The sequence below is a fragment of the Syngnathus leptorhynchus genome, chromosome 10, assembly GCF_054491065.1.
Source record: "Syngnathus leptorhynchus isolate UIUO chromosome 10, UIUO_Slep, whole genome shotgun sequence".
NCBI lineage: Eukaryota > Metazoa > Chordata > Actinopteri > Syngnathiformes > Syngnathidae > Syngnathus > Syngnathus leptorhynchus.
The window spans coordinates 9728627-9741792 of record NC_141204.1 but is presented as its reverse complement, the minus strand read 5'-3'; the positions used below and the strand labels follow the sequence as shown (position 1 = coordinate 9741792).

Sequence of the window (13166 nt, the reverse complement as noted above, 5' to 3'; positions counted from 1 at the left end):
ATGTAGTTCTCTCTCTACTTCAGTGATTTTTCTGGGTTTGATAATCCTTGATGAGCACAAAACATGTATTGCAACCATCTTGCTGTCACAAATTAGGAGCCAATGTGTGAAGATCAGAAACTAAAGACACAGTTTGTGTGCGTGAGTACCAAATACAAATCTGTTTGGGTCTGGAGTAATCAAACGTTATACCTTGGAGAATGCGATTTGCCTTATGGTGAGGATGAGTCATCGGCAACACAGCTCTATGTCAGCAGGGGGAGGGGAAGGCAGAAAACACGTCTGATGGTTCAACAACATCTCACTCGTCACAGCTCGCTCGGTTACGCTCTCGTTCTCTGACTGTGATTCACATGTAATTAAAAAGGCTGCAGGCAGTGAATGGGACACATCAGGAACCACTGCTTTTATTTTTTTTTTTCCAAATCATTTGTCAGAGGTGTTATCTGCACTCCTGTGTAAAGTCAAAGCCATCTGGCTGGGTCTGGTTTCAGCGAGTTCCCGTGTTCTGATTTAGTGCCAGTTCGCTCTGCTACCCAAACAGTGACAGACCAGGTGCTGCTCAAAATCATATTGCGTCAAAATAGCATGAGTGTCTTTTATATGATCATTCCATACTCGCAAAGTTGCAAAACTGCTGCTGTTTACGGCATAGAACCAAACAAAATCCTACAGTGAGAGAGAATGATAGCTCAAACAATGTCAATAATAAAATACAAATATTTTTTGTGGGTGTTTTTTTCTTAAACAGACCAAAAAATAATAATAATATCGACTGCAGTCATGTAAACAAAACACTAAAACAGCAACATCAAATGATGTTGAAATATCAGAGGGCTTTGTATTTTGGGACCCATATAATGAGATGACAAAAAAAAAATACTGAACTGAGCTGAGCCATAGCGCATAGTGCAAAGGAAACGTGGCATTTGTTATTTCCAACCGCATTAGCTTTGCACACAAATAAAATTGTATTCTTCATTTCTGTTAAATATTACACATTTGCGATGATGACTTTTGTGAGACTAACATGTATGTAGCAAGCAGTAGTTTGACTCGACTAAGCCAGTGGTTACATTTTCTCTAATGCTATACAAACATCTTGACCACCATTACTTCCTCGTCTGTTTTACCAAAACACGATCCATGTCACATCTGGCATTATTAGATTCTGCATGGAAAAGCAATAAAATGTATGGATCTTGGGACTTTCTCTAAAAAGGGTCTGGAGGCTTAACATGTAGTCTTGTTAAAACCCCATAAAATATACAGTATTTCTCAATTATTACAGATTAAAGTCGTGTTACTGTAAAGAATTTGTGGTGACACCTAAATGCGGTTTCATATTACGTACGGTGAACATGAGGTGGGAACTAAAGATAAGAGATTTACTTTCTGTTTGCCAGTTGATAAGAGCCCATTGAGGGACCCCTGTTTTAGTTTTGCCGTTTGCACCGAGTTCAGCACTTATTGGATCAACTCATCATTGTCGTAAAAGGATCTTAATGAATCCATGCATGGTTATTAGTGTTAGACTGACTGCGGTCATCATGTATGTCATAATACAGCACCGAGAAAACAATTATGGATTTTCTTGTTGATACTTTTTAAAAGGACTTTGGTTGATTGACAAACTTTAAGGGATGTTAGTTACAGGACTTGCAAATAGGAGTCATGGATAAGCACATGAAATTGTTTACTATTTAGGTTTGGACATTTTCTTCCAGTTCACAGCCATGCATATATGCATCAACAATGGGAGACATAAAAACTGTCATGGTTGAGACTCATTTACAGTTCCAACCAGCAATAATATTTCACTTATATACTCTATAGTTACACAACCAAAAGCTAGGGTAAAATGTCCAGTGATAGTGCCAAATAGGTGCTTTAGCACCATTGAAGCTAATAGCTTTACCCTACATGGCAAAACTATCTAAGTCCATTAGACTGACCCAATGACTGTCATTGTATCTAAACCATCTGTTGGCCTTTTTGGATTGTAGAATGAAGCCACACTATTAGAATATAAAACAGCTGTTTAGATCATTTCCAAAACATTGATACTCAATAGTTTATTCTGTGTTTATAACCACCACTAATTTTTGTGGGTTAAACAATGACTTTGTAAAATAATGGCGAAGTAGTGTTTAGCTACTAGTTTAGCTACTTTAGTTTCACACATTATTTTATCAGATATCAATAGCTGGAAAAGGAAATGAAGGCTACTACTGCAGTCTCTGTGTACTTAGAAGATGGCCAATCTTATCTGGCAATTCCTTTTAACAGCCATGGTCAAATGTTTGTTTTTGATAAGAGGTCTGTGGACAGCACAAATATTGAGCAAAAATAGTCTGTATATTAATTTCAGTACAGCAAGTACACAGTCTGATGGCTTCAGTAAGTATCAACCATTCAAAATGTTGACAATTTTATGTCACTCCAAATCATCAGAAAATGAATTCAGGAGATTGCTACACTGATATGTCACACACTGTTGGTGAAGCAATGACCGAAAAAATAAACCAGATGGATTGAAGTGAGGTGCACAGACATTTTCTATTGAGTAAACAATTCATGTTAGTCTATTTATGAGTTTTTGTGAGCTTTATTCAATCCAAACTGGGCCTTTAACATTGTTTTTCTTGCACTAAATATCACTTTTCAGTTGTTTGCTTGCTTTGAGTTCGGGGTTTTCGAATGTTGACAGACAACATGTAAAAAATCTTCATGGACAAAAGGCCACAGCAACTTACAGGAAGGAAAGATGTTAAGGTCTGAGGACAGCCTTCTCTCCTTTGAAAAAGAACAACTTTTTTTGTTCGCAGATCATTATAATCTCTCTTCTTCGGTAACCTTGAATGTGTTTGATGGAGAAGAGGGCAAAGCTCTCAAGTCCTCCGACACCAATGTCCTCCAACCATGCCTTCAGGACCTTGATTTGTGCACAGTTAGGCTATAAAAGAAAAGAGCACTTCCCAAACTGTACAACTGCCAAACTTGTCTGAGCGAGCTAAAAAAAATAATAATATGGAGAAACTAATCGCTGAGTGAGCTGTTAACATGTGCTGTCCAGTACAAAGTATAAAAAGAAAAAAAATAACTGGCACCTTGAGTGCACATATTAAAACCATATGAAAAAAAAGGATGAAATTAAAATGACAAAATTGGACATAAGATTGTGATTGTTTCGGAGTTCTGAGTCAATTTGGCAATTTTCTGATTAATTGAGTAGCCTCTCAGAAAATATTTGATTACAGAGCAGTTACTTTATATCATCACTTATGCAACAATGCATAAGGCTCTCTCATAAAACATCCTTCCAAGATGTGCAGTAGAGCCCCTGAGGTTAGTGGCTACTAATGCAACACTATTTCTGGACCTCTTAAGTGATAACAGCAATCTCAAGTAACATGATGATAGAAGTCCTGTTTAGGTGACGAGATGACAAAGAGACTACTTCTAGTCTAGAAACGAAACCCCTGAACTGAACCAAATGACTTGGCTGCCTAAACAAAAACACATTTTTGTATTTATTTTTCCTGGTCAGCACTCTGCTCGATGTTTTGCAGTTCCATGCCTTCGCATCACTGCACGGCAATTGTGAGAGGCACAAAGCAGGGGGAATGGAGGATGGAGGCTGAGAGAGTGATTTAAAAGAGGGATGAATGAAAAACACAGTTTGGTATGCACTGGAGGTTATAAAGCTAGAAGGGGAGAAAAAAAAATCTTTCAGTGTACGATTGCTCCTCCACTTTGTGGGAAATGCATGCGACCTTTATTCTTTTAATAAAACAAGTGGGAGAAAGCCATAGTACTTTGTTCTTTCATAATAATTTCATACACCTGCTTGCATAATTTAGTCCAGAATAAAGAATATGCTGCTCTGAAATCCACGTTTGAATATTTCATTCTTTTACAAGAAAAACAGAGGAAGTCTAACCACTGTGAGAATGACATTTCCTCAGATAACACCTCTCTAGATTACAGATTAACATTCGGTTCTAATTTTTTACCATTTCCGGTCCAATGCAGAATCCATTCACATGAAACAAGCAAATCCAATCTATTTGAAACAGTCGAGTGACATTTTGCAATTCATGACAATCATGATGAATTTAAGGAAAGCAAATCAAAGGTAGCTCCGCAGCATTTGGGATAAAGTATAATTCAAACTAAATGTGTTATAACAAGATCAAACAGTAGAATGCACTCAAAGAGTTTAGCGTGTATTTAGGTTTGCACGCAATTGGCATTTGAGCCCCCAATATCTCATTCTGTGTCACAGATGGCCTTAGGCTGTTTGGTCTTTAATACCAAAAATAAAATAAAAAACATCTCAAGCCTGCAGTGTAAAAGGGGAAACAGACCATGCCAAGTGCAGACACAACAGAACAAGAGGACATAGTTTTCTGGTGCTGTGAAATTATCAACAAACTTAAGGCAGCAGGAGCAGGGTCAGAACAGGGGGAGGTTTGAAGGTTACAGATTTGCACCTCAAGTCAGGACGGAAAAAACAATATCTACGATTAACACTTTGTCAAGAATTGCGATGACAACGTGGAAGAACAACCTGACCACAGTGAAGGCCTACTTCCACGTAAAACTCGGCAAAACACCCAATAAACTTCTCAATACCACACTGGCATGTAGCCATAGTTCAAAGTAGCCTCTCAGAAGAGTATTCGACAAGAGGAAGAACAACGAGAAGATTTTATTGAAGAACAAGAAACAAAAAACAAGAAGAACGGGATTTTGGGGAGTTTTAGAAAACATAATGAACGAAAAGGTATCACAAGATTACCATGACAACTGAACTCAGCAAAGACTAGCACAGAACTTTTCATTTAGTTGGGAAACATGGCTTGAAACCGCAAAGCTCCTAAAAAGTCCTCAACATCTCTGTGGTCTTCTAGACTATTCGACAAGGAGAAGAAGAACGAGAAGGCTTTATTGAAGAACAAGAAAAAAACAAGAAGAACGAGATTTTCGGGAGTTTCAGAAAATATAATGAACAAATAGGTATCACAGGATTACCATGACAATTGAACTCAGCAAAGTCTAGCACAGAACTTTTCATTTAGTTGGGAAAGATGCGACCCTCAAGAAACAAACAATTCCATGGGACTGAATAACAAGGACCCGGGTTTCGTTTTTGATTCTGATCCTGACTTCTCCATAAATTGGCACTTCTTGTATCGGTCCCAAGAAAGGAGCAGAACACATAAAAAGTTAAAAACAATTTGTTGGTTTTAATGAAAAAACTATGGTCCAGAGGTTGGCTAAAGCCATTTTTTGAGTTTTGCATGTGCCAATATACCTTCAATTTGTTGTACATTTACTCGTGCGGGCCCTCTTACGACTACACTACATCAGTACACAGATGTCCATTAGACCTGGTGATGTCAAAAGGGCAGAGAGTGCGGTGTTGACACTTTAATTTGGACGCTTCTACGATGTAAAAAGCAACCCTTGCCTGTCTAAAATAGGTCTAAAAATAGCTGAGTTTTTCTTGAAAACTTGGATCAAGAAATGGAGAATAAAAATGCCAGTACACCCTTCTTGGTGGAATCTTTTTATTAATAGTATAAGTTTAAAAACAGAAGAAGAAAAATAAGATTTACATTGGGGAAGAGCTAAGTGATTTTTAAGAATGCAAGAGGAGAGGACGTTGTGTAATAAATCTAGACTAGGCTCTCAAAGCTGTGGTATAATCTGACTTTGACAGGATTATCAGCACATTTGATGTAATTCTAAACGGTGTTTGTTCATTGGACTTTCATTTCCATTTGGCAATTTAAGCTTTTACCTTCTCTAAAACCCATTTGGGAAAAAATAACTATTGACCACTAGTATACCCTTGAACAGATGCTGACCTGTTTTCATGCTTTTTCCTAAATGAGGTTTTTCCTATTCAGAGCATAACAATGTGGCATAGAAAATAAATCATGATTTATTTCCCTATACTGGGAAGGCAAAATAAAGCGTAAAAATAACTTTTAGGTACCTCTTCATTCTTCACATATTCTGATTATAAAAGTCACTTGAAAAATTACACACAGTCACACGACAATACCCTGCAAAGGTTAAGCGGATGTTTTGTCAACTCTTTTGCTCTGATGTCTAATGACATTTTTAACAAGCCATACGGTGTTCAGTGATCTGAAAAGTATTACCAGGAATTCAGTATGCGTCTGTCTGTCATCCTTTGTTTCTATTTTGCAGAGATAAACAACTCTTTTGTTCAACCTTGAACAGCAACTGATGAAGTCAGCAGCCTTATGTTTGTAGTGACTATGAATGAACGACATGAGCAGGCAAAGCATGTTTACAGCCCAAATCACAAGTGAAGGCAGACTGCAGGCCTGTAATATAATGCAAAATATTATGGGTTATGGAGTTTACTTAAGGCTGAATTATGAGACACGGTGTCACAAAGTGAAATAGGCTAAATTCACCAAGAGAAGGTTAGAATATCTTCAGTGCAGCATGCAGAGTAGGTTGGGGAGGAGAACACACAAAATGTCAGTCTATCTAATGTCCCTCACTCTATCAAGCATGTTTTTTTTTATTCACCTAATGAGAGCGTCACTAGCGTTTTATCAGTAGCTGATTGACGGTTGTGTATTTTCAATAGACTCATCGTGCATTGTTCTTATAACTTCCACAATTTCAAAAGTTTGGGTGTTTATTAAACATCGTTCCAGCTCTACTGCCCATGTAAATCAATCCAACAATATATTTATACAGCCGATTCTGCAAAACATGGCTAATGCCACAATGACACAGCTTGTTTTCAGATGGTCTGTCAGGTGCGCTCATTCATCCATATCAGAGTTTTTTCGGAAAAGAATAGTCCATGTGTTGTTGCTGGCACATCCAACTCAGGAAATGCCTGTATGGGAGAGGTGGGAAATAAGTAGAGCAAGAACGAGGCAGAGTACAACAGTTTAAAGACAGACCAGATTCACCATGGGTCTGGGTTGTTGCCGACTGTTGCAATACAAAACTAATAAGCAAAGAACCCATTATCCATTCAACAAGATCTCAATTTTATCCCATTCCAACATCCAGACAGGGGTGGAGCGGCCTGTATTTTAGGGACTTTTCCCTTCATGATGAATTCAAGAGAAGAATCCTGCCTGTCCTCAAGCCCTGGGAAAAATCCTCGTCTTTTAAATAAGTAAGCAATCCACAGCTTTAATCCTGCCCCACCTCCCGGGGTGCAGGTTGCTGGTCAACAATGGAACGTTAAAGGGGGTAGTGAGGGGGGAGGCTTAGCCCAACTCAACCGACCCAGCAATTCTCAAGTTGCCAGGAATGTGAAACTCTCCCCAAGGAAATTCCTCCTTCTCTAGGAAGGCAGAGGAAGGAAACCAAGTAAATTTTGACACATTTCAGGTTGTGGGAATGAGTGTGAAAAAAGGGAGAGTCGGGGTGCTGACTGGTCCAGCCTGAAAGACCATGTGAACACCGTGGTGAAGCAACAAGTCCAGTTGATTTCAACATCAGGATTATCAGGTGGCAAAATTCTGAATACTGCTGTATTTGGATCTATTTTGGGGGCAACAAAATGAATTCCTCACCCACCAAAGTGGATTTTCTGCACTATAGTGATGTGGCCCACATTATTGGTATACTGCCATTTGTGTCTATATCAGCACTAAAAGGCCACTGGAGATGGCTGACGGGGGTGTTTATGATTTCGGAAGCACACTGTCACTGTCTGCAAGCACCATTTGATGATGATCTCTTCTTTTGCTGCAATGAAATTAAATTACTATAGCAACATTAAAAGAGATGCTGGACTAAGCTCAGGAGGATAGCGAAGCGAGAACGAACAAAATATGCTTAAGATATTTCTATCGGTAGTGCTCTTTTAATAGCGGGAGGAATGGAGAAGTGGAGCATTACAATGGTGAGATTTACAATTCAAAAACAGTCCCTATGTATAAGTAAATATTAAGTAATACTGTACATGTAAAGGACTCTCTATATTGTATCTTTTTCAATGGGATTCAATTCCATCACAAATACGAGATAAATTATTCATTCAATACTTTTAAGACTAATAATAACGATAATTATATTTGTAATAGGAGCACTGATGTCTTTGTCGGTCAAGCTTGTTCCCATCAATGGACAACCTTTTGATAGATTATATAAGAATTGTGGCAGAAGAAATGATGTGGCAACTACACTTATTTACGACCAAGATAAGGCTCTTTCAAGCAGATGACGGAAAGGTTATCTTGGGACCCAGAACGAAGAATGCTCTGGTCCCTAAAGATAAAGTCAGAGGAACATAGAAAGGATTATGTTGTGGTCTGCAGGCTTACCAAAAAAAATACCACGCCAAACAATGAAGTTGCATTTAGTTGTGAGGGTAACATGTTTTTCGCACTGATTTATCCTTCTTCACTAGGATTATGACACTCTTGGCACCTTTAGATCACCGTTAGATCCAAGTAAGTCTATTGATTCAAAAAGCAAAAGAGATTTGCAATGACACAGGGTGCACATAGACACGCAGAAAGTCTATAGATTGTCTTAGTGCATAAAATTCTGCCACCAAAAATGCATATTCTAACATTGCCATTCATATTATTTCCAGTTTGTATTCCTATGTGAGCACTCTTCTTAACTAGAACCCCATTTTTTTTGGGCTGGTTCATCATTTAAAATTTATGATGACAGTTTAAAGTCGGACGTTTTGTGGGACTTTTGTGTTTGTGAAAATACTGAGCAGATTTCCAAACGAGCATTAATTGTAGATGTTCCCTTATGTTGACAAACTGTTGAAGATGGAGTATTTCACTAGAAATGGGTAAAATCGACATGTTTAATCAGTGCTACTTGAAAAACTAGCCGTGTCGCCATGAAATACGTCTCTTATCTTTTACACTGAGGAGCCTAATTTCTGTAGAAGGAATCCTGCAATTCAGACACAGACCATACAAGAAAAAAAAAAAACATTCCAGAAAGTAATCTCATTAATTTCCCCTTTATCCATCCCTGGTTGCTCAGCAACACCAAACAGTCAGCTTTACGGTCAGCTATTTGTTGAGCAAAAAATAGTGAACATGCTGGGAAGACTCAGTATGCTCCCGCCCTACCATGACCACAGAGCTTTTGTGTTGCATTGTTACTAGGCATATTGGTAAAAAGCTTTTACACCCGAAAGCAACAGTCGCATCAGAATTAATTAAGGCCCGAGAATTAATCTGTCACACAAAAAGGTCAAGGAAAATGTTAAAATGTACAAAAACAGAGCACGCGCAAGTATCCCTGAGGACTGATGTCCAGCATATTTTGGATCAGCTCATCAGCAAGCTCAGCTGGAGTCTGATAATCATTTGAATCAGTTGTGTTGGAGGATAAATGAACATCAGAAGTTATTGTGAAACATTTATTGCAATTGTTATAGCAAGTAATAAAAGCCCACGCTCTGATTCTGTTTATGAATAACATGCCTTTGGTCAAATTCAATGCTGGATCTTTTTCCATTGGGCACTGTTGCAGGAATTGAATTTGCAATCCAAATCAATCTGTATATGGTAATTGAAGAGTTGGTTGTTCAAATATGTTTGAATACATAATAATAATAATAATAATAATAATAATAATAATAATAATAATAATAGCCTTACATTGGAAAAAGGCTGGCTGCTCAGTACAATGATACAATTACACACAGATCATTTTGACTAAGCAGTTATGACTAAAAAAACAAACATGTAGCCAAAATCATAATTACTAATGACTAGTATGAAAATGATTTGAGAGTCTTGCGGCAGTTCTTATTGTTCCCTCTACATTACAAGACTGTCAAGCTTCAAGTAGTTTTCTTTTGTTGTGTACTGCCATTAAATTTTATTTTTTCAATTGATAAGTTCATTTTTTTTTTTTAAGGTCATCAAGCAAATGTAACACTCAGACAAAAGTAAGAGATAATAATAAACAAATAATAAGAAAAAACAACAACATATTTTTAGATAGATTTGATTAGTTTAGTTAATTAAATGTTGGAAAAAGGATCTGGATAGGAAATCAAAAGTCCATTTTGCCACACTCATTAATGCTAGTATACACCAAATTTGTGCAGAACATCAGGTAAACAACTGCCCAAGGGTTTTCTTGGAAATGTGACCCACCTAATACACAAAATTACCTCTTCCATAACTGAAATCCAATTAATGCGATGCAGAAACAAAAGATGGGGGGGGACAAAACAAGATATTTATTCTTAATCTCACTTTGTTTGACGTGGATCCTGAATAATGCTCACGTAAACCTCGTCAGCTCTGCAGTCAATAATTCATGTTGTTCACATGTTGTGACTCCATTCACACATGCATGCAGCAAGTAAACACACGCATGCACGCACATCCAGAGTGGAGGAAGCCCTCCCTCTTGCAAACCCACTTTCCCCCCAGTGAGTAGAACAGATCTAGGTCAAAGCTGATTAATGTACCCTCAGCTCCCGAGAGAGGCTTCTGGTCAGGTGGCAGCAGTGTGCCTGCTCACCGACGATGCATACTAATACACACACAAGTCTAGTTGAAAATAAATCGCATAGTGAGCCTGGCATCATGACAGAAGTGTGTGTCACTTCGAGTGCCAGAGGCCGTGTAAACACAAAATATGTGCTTTGGTTGCACTTGACGAGTTAAGACAAGAGCGCACGCAGGGTAAACTTGAAAAAAAAAAAGAAGATAAAAACAGATCTGATCTCTTACTAAAATGATAAGAAATTGCAGCTATAGTGGGACTAACGGTCATCGAGTACCTGGAATGTTGTCAATCAATCCAAATATGGATTTTTAATGCATTGAAAATGTTTTGTCATCATTACAGATTTGCAGCCTTTTATCAAGCTGACGATTTGCTGCAACAGCAGCAGTTCGAGAAACTAGTTAGCACAACTTTGATAGTTATTACCATAACAATTGGAGATCACAAAGCAAACATGCAACAAAAAAAAAACAACAACCAACTGTCATTATGATTATGACAAACACGAAGGCTACTGCTATTACGATTCTGGCGATCGGAAGCAAACACCGTTACTATGATGATACGCGATTGTTACACCGACTGTCAAACTTAACACCACTAATGTATGCATGTATGCTTGAAGCTTTAGCATTAGCCAGTTCGCTCGTTAGCTTCACAGTTAGCCAACCCAACAGTAAACGTGAAATGCATGGCAGCTCGTTTGCAACGCTTCACGTTAGTATCGAGGGCGTTGTTTGTCCAACGGTGGCATCATCACAAGCCATAAAACAAAATGCAAAATATTTACGCCTAGCCAATAACGTCAACGTTACCTTGGGACGCAGTTCGGGGATGATCGGTCAATCTCCCAGGTTGCAAAGAGGTTCATGGGGACAGGCATGCCGCCGGAGCCCGAACCCAGCACAACAGCCCCGGCGAGGGCTCCGGCAGGGAGCGTCGACGGCGCCGGTATGCAACCGGTACTGCTGTTCGGGCTCAAGAAAACGGCCCGGGAGCCTCCTCTCTCGACAGCCGCCGCCATCATCACCTCCACTTGGCGAGGGAGCAAAGTGTCGGACGTACGCGGGAGGCTGTGAAGTGCTCGCTGCCTGCCCAGCTTCTCTAGACTCCCGAACACCCGAGCCCCGGACTGCCAGTGGCCGAGACGGGGCGGGGCGGGGCATGCCAGCACAGGCGGGCGGAAGGGGGCAGCACCTCCTTGCCTTGGGAATGTGTAAAATTATCCACATCAAAACAAACACTTGATCGATTTATATGCAAAACCACGAAGGACAGATAAATTGATAAACACAGCAGTGTGCAGTGCCCTTACCCTACCATAAAAATATTGAGGTCTTATTTACTTAAAAAAAAAACACTCTTTTCAATATAGCATCAAATTAATCGTGCAAAAAAAGAAAAAAATATATATATAATTTTTTTTTTTTTTATGTATGTATTTATTTATTTATGTATTTATTTATTTTAATTGTGGTGCTCTTTCAAAATGGACATTTTGTGAGTATGGAAGGACATTTCTAAATGGCCAATAAACCTTGGAAGTGTAGTTTGCACAATCTAAATGTTTTCAAAGAACATGAAAGAACATGAAAGGTGAGCCCAAACCTTTGAACTGTAGAGTATAAAATAAGACATACGCGTGTTGTTTCTAGTAGTAATGTGAACTACTAAAGTTAGAAATAATTCAGGATACAGCATAACCTGAAGAAGTGCACCTACATTTCAGTTTGACCTTCTCTAAACTTTTGAATGTTAACTGTTTTAGTGTTTTTTGCACTTGCTGATCTGTAACAAGAAACTGAAAGGCAAAATCCACAATGAGTATTTTGATGAATTTCTTAACAATGTATTTTTTTTGTTTTTTGTTGTTTGCTGTGTTTTTTTTTTTTTTTTTTTATTTATTTTTTTTTTTTTAATCATTAAATCTTAAAAAGATATTTGGATGGAATCTTTGAAAATCTTAGAAAACATACGTCATATTCTAAGTCAACTGCTCAGATGATAGAGATAAAATTTTATGAAAGTTATTCAAATTAAGACTCCTCTAATTATAAAGCAATATATTCATAAGGACCTTTTTAAGTGTGCAATGATGATGAACATTTAAATGTTCTTGGGGAGCAACCAAAAATGCAGTTCATTTAATTCATAGCATTACAATTTTTCAATTAGGACCATTGAAAGCTGCAGTGACCATGTAAGTGATGTGCAAAAACGTCTCTATTCATAACAAATATTTAGAGGGTGGCTGTGACATGCCAGACAGCCAATTTTCTTTTGGGTGGAGGTAATAAATCTGCACTCAAAACACATTTGTTTGCTCTCGACCCAACTCATTCAAGTGCATTCTTCCCCACATCAGCACACTCAAGCAGTGAACTGCCAAGACTTGTTTTTCATTTGTTGTTGTGAAACTCAAACTCTGGCGAAAGTAAAACTTCAGTCAACTTGACATAACATGTCCTCAAGGGTTGGGTTTGTGAATAATTGCGTCAGCCAGTGTTTAACACCTAAGAAAACAACATGTATTGTTATTATGAATTTACATTTTCCATATATGTCAATATATGTCCAGATTTGAGCACACTGCTCACCAAAGCTCAGCTTGGATTGGCTCCAGCAGGTAATATCGAAATTGTAATGAAATG

General features: G+C 38.2%; 1 protein-coding gene across 2 annotated transcripts in view; it reads right to left on the bottom strand.

Annotated features, from left to right (window-relative positions):
- The window catches only part of LOC147050334 (phosphofurin acidic cluster sorting protein 1), a 32421-nt gene extending 20789 nt beyond the window's left edge, over positions 1-11632 (bottom strand). Inside the window, exon 1 of one of the 2 annotated variants that reach the window (XM_085921377.1) lies at positions 11331-11632. In XM_085921377.1, coding sequence (XP_085777503.1) covers positions 11331-11542 — 212 coding nt within the window. In that variant the 5' untranslated portion in view covers positions 11543-11632. The remainder of the gene's footprint in view (positions 1-11330) is intronic. The other variant, XM_085921378.1, reaches the window with a different exon arrangement.
- Between the last annotated feature and the right edge of the window lie 1534 nt (positions 11633-13166).